Raw genomic sequence first — 23,511 nt, forward strand, 5'->3', positions numbered from 1 at the left:
TGTAGTTAAACCTTTACTCAAAAAGCATCTCTAGACCCAGCAGTCTTAGCTAATTATAGGCCAATCTCCAACCTTCCTTTCATATCAAACATCCTTGAAAGAGTAGTTGTCAAACAGCTAACAGTTTATCTGCAAAGAAATGGTTTATTTGAAGAGTTTCAGTCAGGTTTCAGAGCTGTTATGTTGCGGGTCACATTGACCCAGCACAGAAGAGATTTCACATGCCATCTGCATGACTACAGAAAACGAAAAATAAAAATAAAAATTATAAAAGAAAATTGTAAAATAATCAATGCCATTGTTTCTAACACTTTTGGATGAGTAAATTTGCCCTGGGTCAAATTAACCCAGGAGCATAATTGGTGTTCCTGGGTTACCAACATAACAGGAGAGTTAAAAGGGAGTTTTTCCTTCCCACTGTCGCCAAAGTGCTTGCTCATAGGGGGGTCATATGATTGTTGGGTTTTTCTCTGTATCTATTATTGTAGGCTCTACTGTACAATATAAAGCGCCTTGAGGTGACTGCTGTTGTGATTTGGCGCTGTGTAAATAAAATTGAATTGAACTGAATTGAACAAAGCCTCATTTCTGCTGTTTAATACCAAAGAAAATTAAACTTAAAATGATACCAAATTACAAAACGCTGTCTAATAAAACCTCTATAACTTGACTCCGCTTCACTTCATGTTGATTCATGGTTTTCTTCAGTTTTTAATCTACTGCAGATATTTTAAGGTTATCTGCTATAAAAATCCAGGCCAGGAAAATCTCCATAATGTTTTTCTGTTTTATTCTCAGTTACTTTGACACAAAGGCATTTGCTGTGATGCTCACACAGTACTGATAAATGATCAGAATTATAATATTTCTGACTGTCTGAGGAAAAATTGAATTGAATCGAATCGGGGCCTTGTGAATCAGAATCGAATGGATTATAGAAATCAGTGATACCCAACCTTAGTGAGCAGCCTAGGCCTGACAGAGGTGGATGTAGCTGTGGGTAATAAGAAAAGATGAAAAGAACGATTGATAGTGTTTTCATTAAGGCCTGATCCGTCTGAAACTCATAGCCAGTGCTCTGACACGGAGCCATGGATTGCTCAGCTTACATCTAACACCGGTCCGGAGACGGCATCAGATAATGAGCCACATACGATGGACCCCGAGCCAGAGCCCACTGAGAGTAAAAGGAGAAACGTGTATACTTTTGGAAAAGATTCACTGAAGCTGATAACATGATGCACTGCATTTACTGTTGCGAGTGTGGAGAGACCGTGGCCGGCAATACTGCATTTGTGACTGCTTCTAATAAATTTCAAAGTGAAATGCTGAAAAGCACAGTGTATCCAGAGAACACATTATAAGCTGCGATAAACGCCCAGTGTCTCCTCACTGCCTTTCAGCAGCAAACAGGTCGTCAGGAGGCCGACATGATGATGAAGTTTAACATTGGCACTCTTTAGCAATACTGTAGGCAAAGCACTTTAAGCACAAGCACCTTTTCAGGAACTTATCCTTCTTGCAGAAATGTGCTCCAAATAAAGCACTTTGTGTTGACAAGATTGATAGTTAATCATTTACAAATCAATATTGTCTGTATGGACAGCAGTTGGAACATGTAAAAAGGCGGGGTTAAGTGATGCGGTTGAAAAACTTGGGCGCACCTAACTTTTGTGCTGGTGCACATAAGAAAACAAGTTAGTGTAACCAGTGTAACCACGGCAACAAGTTAGTCTAGAGCCCTGTACTTAATTCAAAAGTTAGAATTTCTTAAAAAACCAAAATAAAAGTAAGATCATCCGTCCAGTGCAGCGGTCTCAACAGACACTGACCAGTCATCTCTCCAGGGTTTACCTGGGGACTGAAACCTCACCTAGGACAGGTATCCTGGTCGCATGAACCACCTAAACTGACTCCTTTCAATGTGGAGGACCTCTAAAGCTGACCCCAGAAGCTCATTTCTGCTTCATGTTTTTCTGTTTTATCCTCAGTTACTTTGAACCAAGGGCATCTGCTGTGATGCTCACACCTCTGATGAAGTGTCAGCTTTCTTTTTATACATATAAAAATGTGGATATGTACTGATAAATGATCAGAATTATGATATTTCTGACTGTGTGAGGCTAAACTTCACAGATTCAAATAGAATCAAATCGATTCTAGAAATCAGCGACGATACCCAGCCCTACTCAGGATGCTGTGGAGGTGGTAGACGAATGTCCCAGGCCTGCCTGCCATGTTACCCTCAGCTGATCGAGGAACTTTCCAACCTTCCCTTCAGGATTCACTGTGACTGTGTGCATGGAAGAACAGCAGACAGCGCACTCATCCAAGCACGTCAGGTACTCAAAGACGAGTCCTGTTCCAGCGAACAGGTACAGAACCAGGAAGGTACGAGTGGACTCAGGTGAGCCGGTACATCTCACGCTCGTCCCCAAAACCAGTTTACGCAGCCTGAGAGCAGCCTGCCAAGTAGGGATGGGTATCGAAAACCGGTTCTAGTTGAGAACCGGTTCCCACTGTTTCAATTCCTTGGAATCGTTTGCCATTTTTGCAAACGATTCCCTTATCGATTCCAGTCGCCCCGAATGACGTCACCACGTTGCGGAGCGTCATTTACCTGGCAGGAAACACGGCGCCTAAGCGGCTCAAACGCTCAAAAGTTTGATTATACTTTATGAGAACCGATGACAACAGGGCAACTTGCAAAGTAGATATTTCATTTAAGGGAGGAAACACTACGAATATGCAAAAGCATTTGCTCACAAAACACGCGATGACACGCGTTTTTAATTCCGCTCCGGACTCGTGACTCTCAACCCAGCAGCAGCGCTAACGTTTGCACGTCCTCTCCCGTTAATGCGGCAGGTAAATAATCAACTAACAGTGCATATTATGTTAGCGCAATCTGCCTTATTACAAGACCTGCCATTACTGTACATGTAGGTGACCATGATGAGAGAGACAGACAGAGTCTGGCTGGCGCTCGCTGGTAGTTCTCGCTGCAGTCTACCGGTAGCGTCTCCTTTCAGGCCAGGATAGACTAATGTCACCGAGCAGTGTCTAAGTTTGTGGTCAAAGGCTTGAACCCATTTGCCACAGCAGATGCCCCGATTTTTGGTAAGTGAATGTGTTTAATTGTAGGCAGGGACATTACTGGATATTCTTGTGTAATTGCCACAGAACAATTTATGTTATACTTTGTTATTGCTACAGAAGAATGTTGCAGCTTTAAGGCAGGGATGACTCCTGGAGTTGCTTTCTCACTGCATATGCTTTATTTCACAATCAGATCGATTCGATAACAAAAACATACAGCAGCTCCTCTCCTACTCCTAGCCCTTCGCTGCGGTGGAAAAAAGAACGACTTCAATCCCCTTCAAGGAACATACGTACAAAATAGTTTTCCTGATACACCAATGGGGCGTTCAATGCCATCTTGTAAATATGAGTACTCTGGCAGAGTAACAGTTCAAATGAAAAATACACCAGAACAAACAAGCAAACAAAAAAAGAAGTGTGGGGTACCTTTGAACCAATGAACAAAGTATAACAATTTATACTTTTTAACATAACCCGACCCCGTCAATATGTGATATGTCTCACAAGAATATTTATTTTATTATTTTACATTTACAATTTTTTTTTCCTGGGGACCCTGTGACACCCCATTGAAGAGCCGTAGGCTGGATCTCTCAAGATCTCACTGTTGGGTTTGTAAGGCCATGTTACATCCATCCATCCATCTTCATCCGCTTATCCGAGGTCGGGTCGCGGGGGTAGCAGCCTAAGCAAAGAGGCCCAGACCTCCCTCTCCCCAGCCACCTCCTCCAGCTTGTCCGGGGGAATACCAAGGCGTTCCCAGGCCAGCCGAGAGATATAATCTCTCCAGCGTGTCCTGGGTCTGCCCCGGGGCCTCCTCCCGGTGGGACATGCCTGGAACACCTCACCCAGGAGGCGCCCAGGGGGCATCCTTGTCAGATGCCCGAACCACCTCAGCTGGCTCCTTTCGATGTGGAGCAGCAGCTGCTCTACTCTGAGCCCCTCCCGGATGGCCGAACTTCTCACCCTATCTCTAAGGGAGAGGCCAGCCACCCTTCGGAGGAAGCTCATTTCTGCCGCTTGTATCCGCGATCTCGTTCTTTCGGTCACTACCCACAGCTCGTGGCCATAGGTGAGGGTAGGGACGTAGATCGACCGGTAAATTGAGAGCTTCGCTTTTACACTCAGCTCCCTCTTCACCACGACGGACCGGTGCAGCGTCCGCATTACTGCAGCTGCAGCCCCAATCCGTCTGTCGATCTCCGGCTCCCTTCTCCCATCACTCGCGAACAAGACCCCGAGATACTTGAACTCCTCCACTTGGGGCAGGAACTCATCCCCGACCCGGAGTGGGCACTCCACCCTTTTCCGGCTGAGAACCATGGCCTCAGATTTGGAGGTGCTGATCCTCATTCCCGCTGCTTCACACTCGGCTGCGAACCGTTCCAGTGCGAGCTGGAGGCCCTCACCCGATGAAGCCAACAGAACCACATCATCCGCAAAAATCAGAGATGAGATTCTGAGGCCACCAAAGCGAAAGCCCTCCGCCACTTGGCTGCGCCTAGAAATCCTGTCCATAAAAATTATGAACAGAACCGGAGACAAAGGGCAGCCCTGGCGGAGCCCATCACCCACCGGGAACGAGTCCGACTTATTGCCGGCAATGCGAACCAAGCTCTTGCAACGGTTGTATAGGGATCGAATGGCCCGTAGCAATGGGCCAGACACCCCATACTCCCGCAACACCTCCCACAGGACACCCCGAGGGACACGGTCGAATGCCTTCTCCAGGTCCACAAAACACATGTAGACTGGTTGGGCAAACTCCCATGCACCCTCAAGTATCCTCGAGAGGATAAAGAGCTGGTCCAGTGTTCCGCGACCAGGACGAAAACCGCATTGTTCCTCCTGTATCCGAGGTTCGACTAGCGGACGAACTCTCCTCTCCAGCACCCTGGCATAGACTTTCCCAGGGAGGCTGAGGAGTGTGATCCCCCTGTAGTTGGAACACACCCTCCGGTCCCCCTTCTTAAAGATGGGGACCACCACCCCGGTCTGCCAGTCCACAGGCACTGCCCCTGATCTCCACGCAACATTGCAGAGACGTGTCAACCAAGACAGCCCTACAACGTCCAGCGCCTTCAGGAACTCGGGGCGGACCTCATCAACACCAGGGGCTCTGCCACCAAGGAGTTGTTTAACTGCCTCAGTGACCTCGCCCCCGGAAATTGGCGGGTCATACCCCTCATCCCCAGACTCTGCTTCCTCCTCGGAAGACGTGTCAGTGGGATTAAGGAGGTCCTCGAAGTATTCCTTCCACCGCCCGACAATTTTCTCAGTCGACGTCAACAGCGCTCCGCCAGCACTATACACAGCGCAGGTAGAGCACCGCTTTCCCCTCCTGAGACGCCTGACGGTTTGCCAGAATCTCTTCGAGGCAGTCCGAAAGTCTTTTTCCATGGCCTCTCCGAACTCCTCCCACACCCGAGTTTTTGCTTCAGCCACTGCCCGAGCCGCATTCCGCTTGGCCTGTCGATACCTGTCGGCTGCCTCCGGAGTCCCACAGGCTAACCAAGCCCGATAGGCCTCCTTCTTCAGCCTGGTGGCTCCCTTCACCTCTGGTGTCCACCATTTGGTTCGGGGATTACCACCACGGCAGGCACCAACACAACACCCTGGTGCTCTCCTGCGAGCCGGTGAGGCAAAGCCAATGTCAGAGCGCTTGACAGGTGCAAAAGGAAGAACGCGTGAACCCTGGGTCCAATCGTCGAGACTCATAGTCCCGCAGAATAACACCGATCGGTCACATAAACCAGACTTGTTGAATACTAAGCTCCATGACCTGGAGGGTAGGTGTGGGTATTGAGAGGCATAAGGGCTCGCGAGACTTGTGGCCTCTACTGCTGGACATGGCTCTTCCCCTAGGCCTGCTTAGTGGCACACTCCCTCTGCCAAGCGCACAGTTCGTGTTTAGGAGCATTCGGTCATCAGCGAGCGTTTCCAGCGTCCTCGGGACAGATAAGATTGGGGCTTGATTAACAAAGGACTGATTGTGCAACAATCCAGGAACCATACTTGATCCAATCGAGCCCATAGTGTTCGCACAGATTTTTATCAGCAAACTTCTAACGTTCACCTACTCTTACGCACGTAGTGCCAATGAAGACAAATGCATGGTCCAAAGGTTTGGTAGAATAAGCATGATGTACGATAAACAAATCTCGATCATATACGAAGACCACTAACGGCCTAGCCGAGCGTCGGTGGCCTGAGCCACAGGCCATATACATCAGACACACGTCCTTATGTTCAAAACAGTGGTGTTCGGTATTATCGCCCCAAAGCACGGTGATCTAGCAAAAGAAGGTCCAATAGCAAACGCAGACATGCTCGAAAGTTTCACGAGATACGAGGGACCGAGCATAGAGCTTCCTCAGGTCCATACTCCCAAAGTCACGCACCGGCGGAGAAGCGCCGGCACTGCGGCTCGTTATACATGGCGATTCACTGACAGAAGAAGCATTTCGGATTTGATTGCGAGTGACAAGTTTTTCGCGTGTGAGCATTGCCAATAGAACCCAGCAGACGCAACAGAGTCCACAGGTGGAAGCCAATCACAGCAGCCTCCCACCAGGATACTCTAAGAGGCTGGGTTACTTACCGACTGCGGCCACTCAAATGGCGAGCCCAACCGCGCAAACTCTGTGGGAATCAGATGACAGATTCAGGAAACGCTGTGGCGTCCGCCAAGTACCAGACTTTAAGGCGCTAGGAGAGCATCTCCTCGAATCTGTCCATTGGGTGAGAAACATACCCACGTCACCGAAGAGGCAGCCGAGGGGATAGTGAGAATACAAACACCCAGCCGCCAGCGTGACTCATCACACACGGTCCTGCAACAGTCCAGACGTCAAGGCAAGACCATAGTCCATGCCCTCATACTACATCAGGAGACTGGTTCCAGAGAACCACAGACATCATGCATGAGGTGATTGAAGCCCAACTCATATCTAGCCGTACGGAAACGCAGTTAGCAATGCTGCGTAATTATTAAGATGTCCTTCCGAGAACCACATCCCAAGGACCTGTTGCCAACTCAGGCTCCTTCCCCACCAGAGAGGTGACATTCCATGTCCCTATTGCCAGTCTTGGCAGCCGGGGTCGGTCCGCCAGGGCCTCCGCTCCTGGCCGCCACCCGGCTCACAATGCACCCGACCCCTATGGCGCCTCCTGCGGGTGGTGGGCCTGCGGGAGGATGGGCCCATGTCTCCTCTTGTTCCGCGGCCCCAGAAGGCCCGGCCACAGACGCTCGCCCTCGGGCACCCTCCCCGGGCCTGGCTCCAGGGCGGGGCCCCGGTAACCCTATCCCGGGCAGGGTAAACTGTTCCCTCGATATTCTCTTCATGGGGTCTTCTGAATCGCTCTTTGTCTGGTTACTCCTAAATTTCTATCTTGTTCAAAGAGAAGATATAAAACAAAGTTCTAAGCTAATCGACCTTAGTGTTCTCTTTTTAAAAAAAAAAAAGAATCGATAAGAGAATCGATAAAGAATCGAATCGTTAAACAGAATCGAAAATGGAATCGGAATCGTTAAAATCTTATCAATACCCATCCCTACTGCCAAGACCTCGGCCATCGTGTGCTGCCTGAACCACGAGACGCTGGAGTCCAACTGTATCCAGCTGGAAAATGGACTCCAGTCTTTTTACAGCACGCCTCTTTCACTTTTTTCTGGCCTTCACACTCCGATGGATGCGTCAGAGAGCAACTTAGTATCTTGGAAGGATAATTAGCACGCAGCCTGGAGCAGCCAGGGATCGAACCACCAACCTTGGATTAGTAGATGACCTGAGCTACCTCCCCCACCTTAGAGCACCCTCCTTCCCCAAGGGTGATGGGGATGAGGAAAATTCCCAGTTTACGCAGCCCAACATCAGCCTGCCAACGCATCAAACTACAACTGCTGCCCGAAACAAGAGACGCCAGAGTCCGAGCGAGCCGCTGGATCAGAACTCACTGAACTTCCCTGACGCCTTCTTTCATCTCGGCCGGTGCAGAGACAGTAACACAGCTGCCAGTTTCTATGGAGACAAACTAATACAATGGGTGTGACATCATGCACAGGTGAGACACAACAGGAAGTCTAATCAATATCCTCTATACCAATGAGCAATCAATAACAATGGAACAGAAACCTGAAACACACTGAGACAGGTGAGAGACAGACAGGTGTGATGTGTGGGGCGCAGGTGAGCTGTGGAGCAGGCGTACGGAGAGTCAGGAAAGTCATACTAACGTGGGCCGTGCGGCAGAGACACCACAGCAAAGATGCTGTCGCAGGCTGCAGGTGAAGAGGAGAAACACTGTGAGGAAGGGAGAGGAGTGGTGACATCATCCTGCAGAGAGGAGGTACGATGATGGAGGCAAGAGCGAGGAGAGGAGGTACGATGGTGGAGAGGAGCACCAGGGGAGGAGGCGCGATGGTGGAGGTGAGCGCGAGGAAAGGAGGCACGATGGTGGAGGGGCGCACAAGGAGAAAGGCGCGATGGTGGAGGAGGCTGAATGCTGGAGGTGAACGCGAGGAAAGGAGCACAAATGAGTAGAGGACCGGCGTCGATGTGGAGAGAAGCAACAAGGAGACGGAGGCGGTGATGGTGGAGGCGAGCGCGAGCGAAAGGAGCGCGCAAAGAGAGCGCGATGGTGGAGTAGAGCACGATGGAGGCGACGGCGCGGGATGCACGAGTGGCAAGGAGAGAGGGCGAGAGTGGTGCAGAGGAGCACCAACGGAGAGACGAGGCTGGCGATGGTGGGCAAAGCAGGAGCAGATTGGAGAAGAAAGGAAATAAGGCGATTTCGTACCTGGAGGCCTGGTCAGGAGACACGAGGAAGCGCGCATTGGCTGGAGGTGCATCGCGGGAGCGCGGAGAAAGGAGGCACGTGGGGCGATGGGGTGGAGGCAGGGTGCTGGAGGCCCACAGGAGAGATGGTGGAGGCGAGCATGGTGGGGAGGAGCAGAAGGGCGATGGTGGAGGCGAGCGCGAGGAAAGGAGGCGCGATGCTGGAGGCGAGGCGGAAGAGCGCATGGTGGAGGAGCGGAGTGACGCGCGAGGAAAGGAGGCGCGATGCTGGAGGCGAGTGCGAGAAGAGGTGGCACGATAGAGAGAGCGCGATGTGGAGGAGGAGAGGAGGGCGCGATGGTGCAGAGGAGCACCAGGAGAGGAGGCGCAATGCGTGAAATGAGAGATCATGCACCAGCCCGAGAGCGGAGGAGCGATTGAGGTAGGCGGGAAGGCGGATGGTGGAGAGGAACATGAGGAGAGGAGGCGCGATGGTGGAGGGAGCGCAAGGAGCGCGTGGGTAGCGCGCCGAGGAAAGGAGGAACGCGATGGGATGGAGCGCCATGGTGGAGGCGAGATGGTGGGGAGGAGCGCGAGGGAATAGGAGGCGCGATGTGGTGAGATGAGTGGAAAAGGAGGCGCAGATGGTGGGAGGCGAGATGGAGAAAGGAGGCGCGATGGTAGAGGCGAGCGCAAAGAGAGCGCGATGGTGGAGGCGAGATGGTGGGGAGGAGCGCGAGGAAAGGAGGCGCGATGGTGGAGGCGAGCGTAAGGAAACGCGGGAAGAACGTCCTGAAGCACAGCACGAGGGCGGAGCGCAGGTTGTCGCCGCCTCGTTCAGACTAAGAGGCTTACTTTGTGTCTGATTGGTCCTGCTGCTGCCGTGACCTGTTAGGGCCTCACAGGTGGACAGCAAACAGGAAGCCACAGTTCCAATCCAAAGACAGCGAATAGGGTTGTGTGGTCACATTCAATGCGTTCAATAATATCAGTGGGCAGGCTCAGTGTCAGTGTGAGTGGGCGGGTCTTACTGGAGTGGAATGGGCTGCTGGGTCCTTGCGGCGAGTCAAACACGCTGCCCACATCTGTGGAGCTGGAGGCGGCGGAGGCGGCGGAGGCAGGGGGCGGGGTCAGGGGGGTACGGGGAGAGTTGGGGGCAGAGGCCGGCGTCCCCTCGGACTCGCTGTCCGGGATGCGGCTGTAGCTGATCTTCCTGGGCTCGTTCTGGAGCGGCGTCGGATGTCTCATGGTGCCGGGCCGGGCCGAAGTGGGTCGGATCCCCGGAGACTTCAGAGGATAGGTGTACTTCTTCGCCTGCAGCAGGTGAGTTGATTAGTGTCATGCACGTCACACGCAATGCAACACGTGACATGACAAGGTGCTGCCACGCTCGTACTTACAAATCGAGGAGCCGATCGGAGCTGACGAGGTTCGATCTCCAGAGACTTGTGGAAGAGATAATCACTGAAGTCCTTCTCCGACAGGTCGCCCATTGTTCAGGTTCTCGAAGAACTTCTGCTCACAAGACCAAAAACACTGAAAACAACTAATCCAAATGCCACTCAACAGGACTGAAAGAGCAGCTCCAACCGTGCTCATGCTCCACACACTTCATTGGCTTCCTGTTAAATCAAGAATCTGCTCCTACATACAAGGTCTTAAATAATCAGGCCCCATCTTATCTTAATGACCTTGTAGTACCATATCACCCTATTAGAGCACTTCGCTCTCGCTCTGCAGGCCTACTTGTTGTTCCTAGAGTATTTAAAAGTAGAATGGGAGGCAGAGCCTTCAGTTTTCAGGCCCCTCTTCTGTGGAACCAGCTTCCAGTTTGGATTCAGGAGACAGACACTATCTCTACTTTCAAGATTAGGCTTCAAACTTTCCTTTTTGCTAAAGCATATAGTTAGGGCTGGACCAGGTGACCCTGAATCCTCCCTTAGTTATGCTGCAATAGACGTAGGCTGCCGGGGGATTCCCATGATGCATTGAGTTTTTCCTTTCCAGTCACCTTTCTCACTCACTATGTTTAACAGACCTCTCTGCATTGAATCATATCTGTTATTAACCTCTGTCTCTCTTCCACAGCATGTCTTTATCCTGTCTTCCTTCTCTCACCCCAACCGGTCGCAGCAGATGGCCCCGCCCCTCCCTGAGCCTGGTTCTGCGGAGGTTTCTTCCTGTTAAAAGGGAGTTTTTCCTTCCCACTGTTGCCAAAGTGTGTGTGTGTGAACAGAAGGTGAGGGGGTGTGTCCTCACTCTGATGTCACCCTCCACCCGCAGACAGTACGGCTGGTTCTGGTACTGCTGGATCTCTCCGGTGATCTCGGCCACTTTCCGTCTCTTGCTGAAGTTGATCAGATCTTTGCCGTGTCTGTGCAGGAAGTCGGGGTTTCCCTCCTCCGTTTTCAGGATGTTGGTCAGGTAGATTCCTGTCACACACACACATACAGTTATTTGACCTTCGAGCTGCATAGTTATCCATTAGAGATTGAGTCGAGAATGATCCTGATAAAATTGACTATAAAAACATTTTAATAGACTTCCCTGGGAGCCGGCACTTTTTTTTTTTAACTTCCCCACATGAGAATCATTTCAACTAAGACAAATGGATCCAGGTGGGGTCTGATGAGCGAGTACAGGTCTTCTTGTTAGTGTCTCTAAAGCTCAGAGCTCCTCCGGATTATTTGTATCTACGACTTCGTTTGCTGCAACATAACCACTTTCGTTCTTCTCAACTGCACACATGACGACTATCTCTGTGATTATGACTTGCTGATTGTCAGACGTCTGGATTATTATCCATAAAGGTGACCGTCCCTGTCACGTTCACATGTTCAATGAGCAGCTGAACCTGCTAGTTACAGCTCTTATTGTAATTGTTACCCTGTACAACAGGCTGCGGTTTCGTGATCGGAAAAGACAGCGACGTTCCCAGGTTCGTCCACGATACACCTGCAGAGAGTCACTGCATCAGCTGACTCACTGTGGGTTTGTTCCAGCACATAGCCCTCGCTGTATGGCTTACTTTTGAAACCTTCACGAGGGTGAGTTGTGTGTGTCGGATTAGTCCCGCTAACAGGTGGGCGATGCCTTGATCTGCATTTGTCCTCCTGGTAATTGAGCTTTGCCAGATGCTTGCTGAACGTTACAGCTTACAACGGATTATGTCACCGCCCTGCAGTGAGATTGTTAGAAAATGGACAGTGCCGGCATCACGAGGCGATTTACTGTAAAGTCTCGACAGTACTGGGGCGATTTGATGGTGCATCAAGGTGAATGTCAGTGTCCGGTCAGTGCACATGGGAGGTAGGGAATTCAAGGTGATCTTGAACTCGCACGCACTGGCTCTGTTGCTCCCTGATAAGTCTTGTGGAATTGATCCCTGCATTCATACACGTATCCGCGTATGATCATTTCCTTGCTCAAGACAGGGGGGCGCATGGGGGTTGATGCGCGAAGATTATCGAACGAGTCTCTTTGCAGGCCTGAGCTGACTATGAGCTCTCGTATCGGATTATTTAGATTCCGAGGGGATGTGAATCTCACATGAGATTGTTATCTTTATACAACAAGTGGAGTCACTGACTCATGTCAGCGAAGATCAAGTCAGTCCTTTGACGTCTGGTTCGTGGGTAAATTAACTCGGGTCGAAGGCTGGTTTGGGGCGACACTCAAAGCAGACTTCTAGTCCTGTACCCTGGATCCGACCGTGGACAGCCCGTTTCGTTATAGCTACCTGCCACCGCACATTCAAGTGCGAGGAAGTACAAGTACCATTAGCTGAGACTATGATAAGGGCTAATGGTAAGTGGCCGTGAACACACCGCAGCCCAGGCATTCAAATCAGACTGCTGTTTTCAGAACACGGTAGTGGGTGTGAGATATCGTAACGTGGCGATGACAATACTTGCGATTGAGATCCATTACCATAGACTAAGTGTTGGACTGCCAAACCTCAATATTTGACGGGTCTGCACGCCCTTCTGAAGATCGGCAGTTACCAATACATGAGTCGAAAAGCGACGGGTGCAGTGATGTAAATGCGAGGGGCAGGAGTCACTGTATTGGACATGAGAAACCTTGACCGTGCGACGTTGAGTTACGATGGGCGTCAAATCTAGAAGTCGCTATGGTACGCTCTCTAGTTTCCGATTTGCAGATGTCCAAGAGACCTTTAGCGACGCCGGATGCTGAGGTGCAGCTGTACAAGTGAGGCAACTCACAGCTGTATTCTGTATACCTTTATGAGGCTTTCGTATCGATCTTCCGTGCCCAATTGCGCATAATGATAATCTTGCTCGCCTGTTCATAAGCCAACAGGGAGTTTTGCTACTCCGCTATAAAGCTCTATGTCAATCGTTTTTGTAGAAAGATCTGACAAACGAATTGAAGTTTGTGTGCACCTTTTAAACTACATTTTACGACAGAAGTTCATCGCTAGGGAGGGCCCAACTGTTGTTCGACAGTGCGAAAAATTCATTGCAGCGACCAATCTAATTGTGATCGTCGAATACTCGAGCAGATGTATGAACTCAGGACTTCTCGCAGTGCTCTCGGCTGACGGTGACATCTTGGACGTTTCACGCTGGTGCGTTCCCCGCTATTGGCTCCGCGGCTTCGGGATCTCAAACCTGAAAACATCAACATCACAGAGCTGAGAGCAGAAGCACACCTGTTGAGATCCACAGGTGTGCTTCTGCTGCGACCTCCCCACAGTCCACAAGGGGGCAGGAATATCGTCAAATTTCAGCCCATTGAAAGATGGTTTCCATTCCCAAAATGGGAGAAGCAACTGTGAGACCACGGTTTTGCTCACTCCCACAGTCACAGGGAGTACGCATTTCACTGAGAGTCATTCCCAATGAACTGCTTCAAGACCTCTCTCCTCCTCCCTCTCCTGCCCTGCTCCTCACACTTTATTTGCTCCGATTGTCTGTGAAGGTTCTCAGTCCTCCAGGTCGTCGTCGTCTAGGCAGCTCAGAAAGAAAAGCACTTGGACTTCTTTGGGTTTTTTTTTAAGATTTAATTTAATTATTACATTTTAAAAACAAAAGCTCTTACAGAATAATTATGGCACAAAGTAAATATCTACAACTCATTACAATACGGTAAGTTATTGTGACTGCAGGAACACACTTAGGTGTATATTCTTGCATCCCAAGGATAACGTCATCTGGACTTCTTTAAATTCCTTGAAGATGTTTCAGAAGGTGGAGTCCCAGATTTAAGCCCTCTGGGAGTGTCTCCCCAGAGGGTCCTGGACCCCCTATTGAACCTCCCCTAATCACACGAGGATCCAGGTCATCGTAGACCCCCTAACCCCTGTGAGGTGGTATCAGGTGAACCCGCTGTGAAACCTAGCCCCACCCTATCATGTGACTTACTGAGGTCAGATGGCCCAGGAAGTGAGTGGGCGTTAAGGCATCTGGGAAGGATCTCAGACTGGATTATAGATGGCAGACAGTTGGTGTGGTAAGCCCCGCCCTCTGTTCAAAGATGGTCGTACACAGTGGACATAGATGCTGATCAGGCAGATGATCAATAGGGGGTCCAGGACCCTCTTGGGGGACGCTCCCATAGGGCTTAAATCTGGGACTCCACCATCTGGTCTCAGAACTGAAGACGCTTCTGGGATGAAACGTCTTCAAGGAACTTAAACAAGTCCAGATGCTTTTCTGTCCGAGCTCCTTCAATGTGCTCCGATTGGTTCTCCAGACTCATATGAAATTGCGTGTAAACAATATGTGTTGCTAGGCAACCAGAGACAAGCTGAGGTGTAAATATGAGCCAGTCTGCTGTATATATGGTTCTATTTGTTTAAATGATAAATAAACCCAATAACACACGAGACGACGGGGGAATTTTAATGAAAGCGCTGCGAAGTGTGTGAGAGCGAGGCGGCTTCTGATGTGGTCAGGCCTGCATGAAGCTCACTCTAGGAGTCTGCTCCGTTGAATATGATTGTAGTGTCAAAATCGGACAGTTTGGATCTGAGAAAAAACATGATCAGTGGGGATCAGCAATACAGTCATACAGCTCGGAATTGAGGTCAGCCGTTCGGCAGTCTAAACTGCAGACACGGCAGCGGCGCACACGCCCAGTTCACTACGTGCACGTTACTCAGAGCTACAGTCACTGAAAACAGCCATACCCTACCGAGTGTTGCAGACGCCTGACCTGCGTATGTGAAGGAGTCTCTGATCAGATTCAGGACAGTCCCCGCTTATGCATGGGAAGCTCTGGATCTTGAGACGGCGTATCTAACCTCGAAACAGCTCCGGAGTCAGGCTCGGAACGTCACCTCGAGGCCGAGTCTCACGATCACTCCTCTCCTCGCAGCCATGCGTGTCAGCTATTGATCAAGCCAGTGTGCTGAGGTCAAGCTGAGCGAGATCAGCCCGCATCACTAGTTCTTCTCCTTAGCTTGGCGGCGACACCTGTTCCATCTTTCAGGTATGTTCTCCGATCAGGCTGGCAAGTACTTCGCTCAGTTGCATTTGCGCTTGATCTCGAACTGTTGCGCACTGGACGACTTAGGTACAGCTGTGACTATCTTGACCCCGACTATTCGATCGCTGCTCGATCACATTGATATCTCCAAGGCTACGGTATAGTTAGCAATCACGATGAATGACACCAGCGCAGTGACACTACGTCTTCGGCGCATCGTGGAAGCCACTTGAACAGATTCTGTAGAGCCGTTGATGAGATCCGACTGGACAGGGCTTGTGTGTGACTCATTCACAGTTAGTCCAATCTCGACGAGGGCAGGTAGAGTCCGACTGGTTCACAGATCTCCTGCTCCGTTCGCCGCAAGAAGGTGGATTGTTGAGTCTCTATTGCTCTCTCCGCTACCGCAGCATGGGTCTCAAATAGGCTAGCTTCTCAGTGCGCAGCATGCGGGACCCGCGTGGTAAACACAGGTCAGCCCCTGTATGCTAGACTTTCGGAACGTTACAGTAGCCGTAGAATGTTTCAGAGGCATCCTCTTATAGACGCACTCTTGGACATCGAGTTAAATCTGGCCACGCCTCTTGTCATCTTTGTGTGTGGACTACTGTTCGAGAGTGAACACTTTTTGCTTGTGTTCCAGCCTAACAGTTTCACCATTGACGTGAAGCCCAGGAGCGCCGCCTGATACTTGCAGCACATCAGGCATGGGAATGGCTTGGCCGACCGGTCAGTCCTCATGGATCTGAGCATGCCTGTCCCAGCTATTTTGACTATCTGTGGCGATCTAATGGTGGCGTACGACCCTCGCTGCACGCCACCACACAGGAGTGAGAATATGTAGAAGAAGAAGAAGAGTTAGTGAGGAGGATGGAGAGGGCAGGGCTCGCAAAATCGCTAGCCCGACGTCCCGGGGCTAGCGATTTTTCCAGTCGGGCTACCAAAATCTATCTCTGCCCTGCCCGTCGGGCCTATCGCAGGAAGGAAAAATATATGTCAATGCTTTTGCATTCTTTCGGAAATGTAGCTGGGTAATTATGTCATTGGCATCGGTGAGCCACTGTCAATATGTGACATATGAAATCGCGTTTGAATTTGCGCTTGTTTTTTTGCTTTCACTTTGCAATCGCGCGAACTGTGTATAGAGAGCAACAGCACTGATCTGTGAGTGATGATAATTTGCACCAATTCCTCTGGAGGTTCCAATCTTCCGGGCAAGGACAGAGAGACTCAAGAGGAGCTTCTATCCCCAAGCCATCCGTGCCCTAAACACACACACCCGCCCTCTCACATCATCTATAATTGACTGAGACAGGACTCTTCCAGACACTAAACCAAGGCACAATGTACATTTCAATTCCTTTAATTTAAATATGTTTATATTGTCTATCCTGTAAAATAGTCAGATGTCTATTCATATTAATGTACAGAATTCACCTGCTTGCTGCTACTACTGCACATTCACCCAGTGTATATACTATATTATATAATTTTACTTCCTTGTGGGGTGTGTGTGTGTGTTGTGGTTGTAGTGTGGTTGTATATATTTATGTATACTTATATATATATATCCTTGCAAGATCGAAACTTAGTCTGCATAAGTATTAATATATAGTTATATGGGTATAATATCTACTAATCTCTCAATACAACCACCAACTCCCAATTTTTGACACAGTGTCGAGAGCGGTCCAGGCCTACATTTAAAAAGGTGATGTTTATACTTGTAATAACTATGCATGTGCAATAAGGGACGGACCTGTCTCAGTTTCACACACGCTCACGCTTTGTCATTTCCTTTCTATAAATTCCACTCCCAATTTTTGTGGTGCAAACAGTGAATTTATATGCAAACAAAGTAAGGGAGTGTGTACATCCATTCATGACTAAAGATGAGGGTGGAAATCACGTTGGTGCACACACACAATACAGTTCACAATGACTGAGATTTAGAGAAAGTGGATCATGGATGTGCAGTATCGTGTGTGTATATGTAAGAGATTTATACACCTGACACTCTGACTTGTGCTTTGATCTGTCAGTAAGGAGATGAACCACAAGCTATTTTGTACCTAACGCTGAAAACCAGGTGACAAGGCCAAGGTTATAGCTGGGATCTCAATGTGACCCAGCTTGTCAAAACGAGCCATAACAGTTTAATAACTTCGCAGTGTTAAGATTTAAGTTAATCTAAATCTAAATGTTAATTTACAATACTGTTCAAAAGTCTTAAATCACCCCTCATTTCTTCATCTTTTGCTCAGAAAAATGGGAAACTGGTGCACTGATTTATTGAAATGTACAAATATAAAAGAAACAGAGTTTGTACAATTTTAATGAGCCTGAAAGTCAATAATTGTATAACCCTGCCCCTTTATTCTTCAACACAGCCTGAACTCTCTTAGCCAAGAGTTAGGATAATTTCTGTAAGTAGCCTTCAGGAGTAGTTCTTGAAAGTCATTCAAAGCTCTTCTTTGGATGTTGCCTGTCTTTTGTTCTGTTGTCTGTCAGCATGATCCCACACTGCCTCTATAGTGTTGAGGGTCTGAGCCCTGGGGAGGCAAATTCATGACTGAAAGTGTCATTGTGTGTCTTCTTGTGTAGGTATGCTTTTTTTTTTTTTTTGCATTGACAGTGTGTTTGGGATTGTCATCATGCTGAAACATACTGACGGGCTGCAGTGCCACCCCTCAGCCTCCTAGCAGATACACCTATAGCATAAATTTGAAATTATGCAGCTTAGTCATATCATATGTACATTAATAGTAATAAAAACACAGATTCTGGTTCACTCCTTACAATTAAAGATGCAAATTAATGCAAACATTTTCGTGTGATGCTCTAAAAGCGAGTGCAAAAAATCCTAACCAAAAACCCCAGTGGTAGAGGGATGATATCTGAATTATATAACTTGATGATGACATCCTCTCCTGATTCATCTGCTGCTAAGCTTGAAGCTTGGAGGTATGACTTACAGGAGGACTTGACAGTGGAACAATGGAGTAGAGCATGTAAGCTAGCCCAAACACAGACAGGGAACACACGTCTAAAATTGCTACAATTTAATTGGTTGATGAGAGTGTACATAACACCAGAAAAACTTAACAAATTTAATATGCAGATTCCTGATATCTGTAATAGATGTGAAGAAGATAAGGGCACATTGCTCCACTGTTTATGGTCATGTCCAAAAATAAAGGAGTTTTGGGAAGAGGTTGGAGCAATGATAAAGGAGATTTTGTCAATTAAACTTGTGATGGATCCCAAACTTTTCCTACTGGGATTATATCCTGTAGGGTGTAACATAGATCATTTTGAAAAAATCTTCATAAACATGGGAATACTACAAGCAAAGAGAGTGATAGCTCTAACGTGGAGGAGTCTTGGCAAACCAAGTATTTCACATTGGTTCAAAGAATTGTCTTTATGTTTACCATTAGAGAAAATTACATATACTCTAAAAGATAAACAAGAAATTTTCCAGAAAATTTGGGGGCGCTACATCCAGTATATTGGGAATAAAGATCTATCTGGTTTACTGTGTGAGACAGGGACAGCCTAGCTATTCCCTGTACAGGACCACAACCATATGCTGCAATCTGAAAATTATTCTTTAAAATCTGTCAGAGGTCTCATGGACTCAAGTGCTTTCATTGAATGTACCTTGTGTTTCGTTTATTGTGTAAATTTGTTTGTGTATGTACTTTATATATGTATATATGTAAAACTTTAATAAACATAATGTTGAAAATAAAAAAAAATAAAAAATAAAAGCGAGTGCAAGGACTTAAATTCAGCACCAACTACTAACTGACCTGACACTCATGTTGAACAAATGGAAGCACTGCTAACACAAAAGCATTCGTAACACTAAGCATAAACTTACATCGTTGTCCTCAGTCTGATCTGCAGTTTCCTCCTCTGAACCTGGGTTTTTTGGCAGGTAGGTCATTTTTAGACGCAGATGACCTTTAACTCTGGACTTGTGACTGTGTGGGAATGGCAAAAACGTAAATAAATAATTGTTTTGTTTTCTTTGTTTTTAGTGGAAGAAATAAATATCCAAAATGCTAAAAAAAATAATAAATGAGTGAGCCAATATATGGGAAATGGAATGTAAAACAGAGAAAGACAAAAGATTAAATAACCATGAAATCATGCCAACCTTCGTGGGTGAAGCAGAAAATCCTTGAATGTGTATGGCCTTTCATTGTTAGGATTTTCTGTCTGAGAAAACAAAATAAGAAAAGGAAATCTTTCATTTCTTCACACTGCATGAATAAATCTGCTGTTCAGCTCAGGATCATAACACTTTTAAGATACCAATGGGTGAAATGACAGTGACCGTGCACAGTGAGGGCTAATTTGTGGGTGCTGTATTTATAACAAAACAAAAGCAGCAGCATAACATAAACACAACAGACTGTATTTCCAAAACTGTGGACACTGATGTGGAACAGGCAGTAGAATAAGGATGTCCATGTTTATATTTAAATGGTGCCATAGGTGGGACTGAAGCTAAGAGCTCACACAGTGAAAACCAAATTACATTCAGCCTACTGTGATCTTAGATTAGAGACATCAGTATTACAATGAATTTTCTACAGCCAAGCACTCACCGGTATTTGATTTAAGGGGATATCCACCTGTCCCAGGAAGTCATCACGTGTCTGAAAAGGAGAGAAAGAGGGAAACGCATGGACATCAGAGCCGTGACAACATCATCTACAAACACAGAGGACGGGCTGTTAATCTGATGTCTAAAAGTCCCTGTTCCAGAATGCAGGTTTAGCTAAACCTGAGAAAACTCATCTCAGCTCTTCTGCTCCAAATTTCTGACCCACTGGACCCAAATCAGTTGCCTGACAATCAGTTTCTTTTTCTTATTTATACAGTTGATATCAAAGCACATACACACGGCTTTTACAATTAGTCTGTCACCAATTTCACCTGACATCATCGGTTTATTATCAGCTCAGAATATACTGTATATGCTACACATTTAAAACTGTGACAGTAACATTTAACTGCACGTAGTAGGTAAAGAGACTGACATCCAGCCCAGCAAGTATCATCTACCCACAAAAAAACAGGGACTGATTTTTTCCATTGCACATGACCAAAATCAGTCTTAATTTGTCTAATGCAAGTGTGTCAAGCATAAGGCCCGGGGGCCAGAATTGGCCCGCTAAAGACTCCAATCTGGCGAAGCAATTTGGGCAGCTTTGAAAAAATGTGAAGAAGGGCATACATTTTAGACTTAAGTGTGTCTTCATAGGTTTTACAACTTTTCCTATTGATAAAGATCCATGATCATTCATACTACACCAAAGATATATAACAGATAAGACATTAAATGACATACTTTTTTTTTTTTTAATATCTACTATAGAAATCTATGATTTTTACAGTGAGTTCACAGTAAACACACAAAAAACATAAAACAAAACAAGGACATTCTGACAATTAATTTTAGTTTTGTTTTAAAATCACAGGGCGGGCACTGTGCAAAGAGCTAACAGAACTTTTACTGTAAATTTACATATTTATTTCTTTACCCAACGCAGCATTTTTTTTTATTTTACAATGTAGAAAACCTATGCTGTATTGTTGGACTTATATATTAAAATACCTCTGAGATTAGATTGTGATTAAATTTTTTAGTCTAATATTACATATACTACTATACTACATATATAATAATATATAGTATATACACAAGTATATGAGACACAGACACACACACATGCGTGGACACTCATACACACCACAGAGTACAGATCATGCTATTTCTATCTCTTAATAAAGCTATATATATCTTTATCTTCCTATATATCTGTATTGATATCTATCTATATATATATATATATATATATATATATATAAATAGATGTTTTTTACATGATTCATGAAATTAAATTAGCAGGACTAATTTCCCCCTTAAAACATCTGTCAAAAGAAAATTTAGTTAATTCTCTAGTTTCTGTACGCCTAAGTTAAGGTTATACAAGCATTAAACATCAAAGGCCAGATTAACAGTTTAACAGCAGAGTAACTTCTCTGTGTTAAACAAACCACAACTAACCACAAGCGCAGACAAAGCATCACCGAAATAACACAAAAGGTGATCAGAGAAAAAGCTCCCTGGATGAGGAATGTTAACAGGCCTCGTCTGTTGGGAGGGGGGATGATTAACAAGCTAAAAACAAGTTTTGGGAGACAAAACTTTTCTGAGAGAAACCAGACAAAACACATGTCATGTGAAATAACCTAAATGTGGCAATATTCAGTCAAGTCAGACACACAGGTTTAAGGTTTCACTCTACCACATCATTACCACAGTCAATGGCATTGACTCAATGGCATTACATAGCACACAATTCATGTTTTTGGACAAGTTAAATCTATAAATTTGTTTCAATGACACTACGCTGCATTCTAACTGACGGGCACAAATAGACTTATGAGATGCATTAATTACTTTTTCTGTTTTGAGTTATCGTCCTGCTGCTTCAGTTTTTCCTGGTTTGTTAAAAGAGGAAACTATGGGTGGAGCCATTGAAATACAGATGGCCAACAAGTGGACCAAACTATCAGCTGTGACAGTATGGGGGGGATGGGAGTTCTTTGCACTGAGTTAATCGATTGTCCTTGGGGTTTCCCCCTCCTTTTTCCTCTTCTGCCCTCCTTGCATTTAAAAATGGTCTATTCCTTTAATATATAGCATTAGTTCTTGATTTACACAGGTTAGTTTGTTGAGTTAGGGTCTTGATTTGTTAAGCAGTTAACTCCTTTACGGGTTCACTTCTTGCTTAAAATAGTTTGTTTTCATTATTTTGTATTTTTGGTATAATTTTATGTGTTTTAGGGTACAAAATAACCATCATTTGTGAACCTTTGTAAACATTACACTTACTTGTGCATGTACATCATTTCCTCAGTCCCTTATATGGCATAAATGGGAAGCTGCAAGTGGCTTCCTCATCCTCTACCCAAAAAAACAAAACAAAACCCCGAAACAAAACCTGGGTGTGGCTTAAGAGTTTGGCAGGACCTTTAGTGTGCCTTGGGCAGAAAAAGTATTTAAAAACAACTGATTTAGAGTACAGAGAACCACTTTAATATCTCTAAAGAAGTATGTCTGTGTTATCTGCAGTGACTTCAAGGTTGTACATCTCTCTCTTTTATCTCAATCATCAGTAAGGGCTAGAAATATTTCCTCTCACCCGATTTTTTCACAAGACACTCCCTTTAACAAACCGTCTTTAATTGTAGATTTAACAGAAAACGTTTCCCGCTGCACTATTTTCCCACTTCAAACAATGAAAGTCATTTAACTGGCTCCATTTCCGTGTATATTTAGCATGTTGCGCAGGCAGGAATGTGTTTATCAGCCGACGATGAATGGCTGCTCTGTGTTATTCCAACAGAGACTGGGATCAAAATAATGTAGCATTTGCCAGATGAACCGTCTTTGCTTTGAACTCTTCACACATTCACTGCATGCCTTTATTGGAGCTGTTAAGGTCTCGAAAGCAGAAGGCTGAGGCCAAGCACAGTGGGAGTCAGCATGTGTGACCAAAATGAACACCCATGGCAGGTCAAACTGTCTAACAGGGGTACAAAGTGTTTATGTGAACAAATTTAGATGGAGGCCTCCTTCATCGTGCCCTTGCACTTCTAATAGAGCAACTGAGAAAAGCATAAATCCAGATTAAAATAAACTGAGCAAGCTTTTCCAAAATTACAATGAACTGTCCTAAAAACAGCAGTCTCTGTTTTATGCAAGCGGTATTAAGACAAGCACACTTGTTATCGTTGCTGTTACACTGGCAGGCTTTGCATTTCCATTAAGAAACCGCCTGCTTTGCACAGTACTTCCTTCATGAGGTCTTCTAAGAATACTAAGGTTAAACGCACTGTCAGTCCTCTGTGTTTATTTACCCTCCACCATATTATGGAAGTCAGAAATAATTGTATTTATTTTGGGTTTGTTTACAATACTGAATGACTGGAGATTTAACATACAGTAAACAGAGCAGCTGTGGCTGTATATAGAACACTGTCTTTATTGTTTACAGTAGTTTATATTAACAGAGGGTACCCATATGGAAAATAATTAAAAACTATTATTAGCATTGTCTAACTGATACTATGACTTACTCATAAAAGTGGCTCC

At 46.4% G+C, this 23,511-nt stretch overlaps 2 protein-coding genes and 1 long non-coding RNA gene across 4 annotated transcripts in view; all 3 read right to left on the bottom strand.

Moving 5' to 3' along the window:
* Positions 1 to 23,511, bottom strand: part of LOC102293046 (son of sevenless homolog 1) — a gene marked incomplete at its 5' end in the record, with an annotated part of 61,203 nt that overhangs the window by 19,457 nt on the left and 18,235 nt on the right.
* On the bottom strand, positions 7,668 to 11,352 carry LOC121811954 (son of sevenless homolog 1-like). Its single transcript, XM_042212688.1, has 4 exons — positions 11,139 to 11,352; positions 10,280 to 10,394; positions 9,911 to 10,193; positions 7,668 to 8,383 (listed from the first exon to the last, which is right to left on the bottom strand). Exons 2-4 carry the CDS (start codon positions 10,370 to 10,372, stop codon positions 8,334 to 8,336), a joined length of 426 nt encoding a protein of 141 aa, XP_042068622.1. The 5' UTR covers positions 10,373 to 10,394; positions 11,139 to 11,352; the 3' UTR covers positions 7,668 to 8,333.
* On the bottom strand, positions 17,100 to 20,968 carry LOC121811955. 2 transcript variants are annotated; one of them, XR_006052762.1, is made up of 4 exons: positions 19,952 to 20,968; positions 19,498 to 19,559; positions 19,219 to 19,321; positions 17,100 to 18,043 (listed from the first exon to the last, which is right to left on the bottom strand). It is a non-coding gene; the product is annotated as an uncharacterized LOC121811955 (long non-coding RNA). The 2 variants fall into 2 exon arrangements; XR_006052761.1 differs by having other exon boundaries at positions 17,100 to 19,321; positions 19,952 to 20,965.

This window comes from Haplochromis burtoni, unplaced genomic scaffold (genome assembly GCF_018398535.1).
Source record: "Haplochromis burtoni strain Fernald_Lab_line unplaced genomic scaffold, NCSU_Asbu1 Contig_387, whole genome shotgun sequence".
NCBI lineage: Eukaryota > Metazoa > Chordata > Actinopteri > Cichliformes > Cichlidae > Haplochromis > Haplochromis burtoni.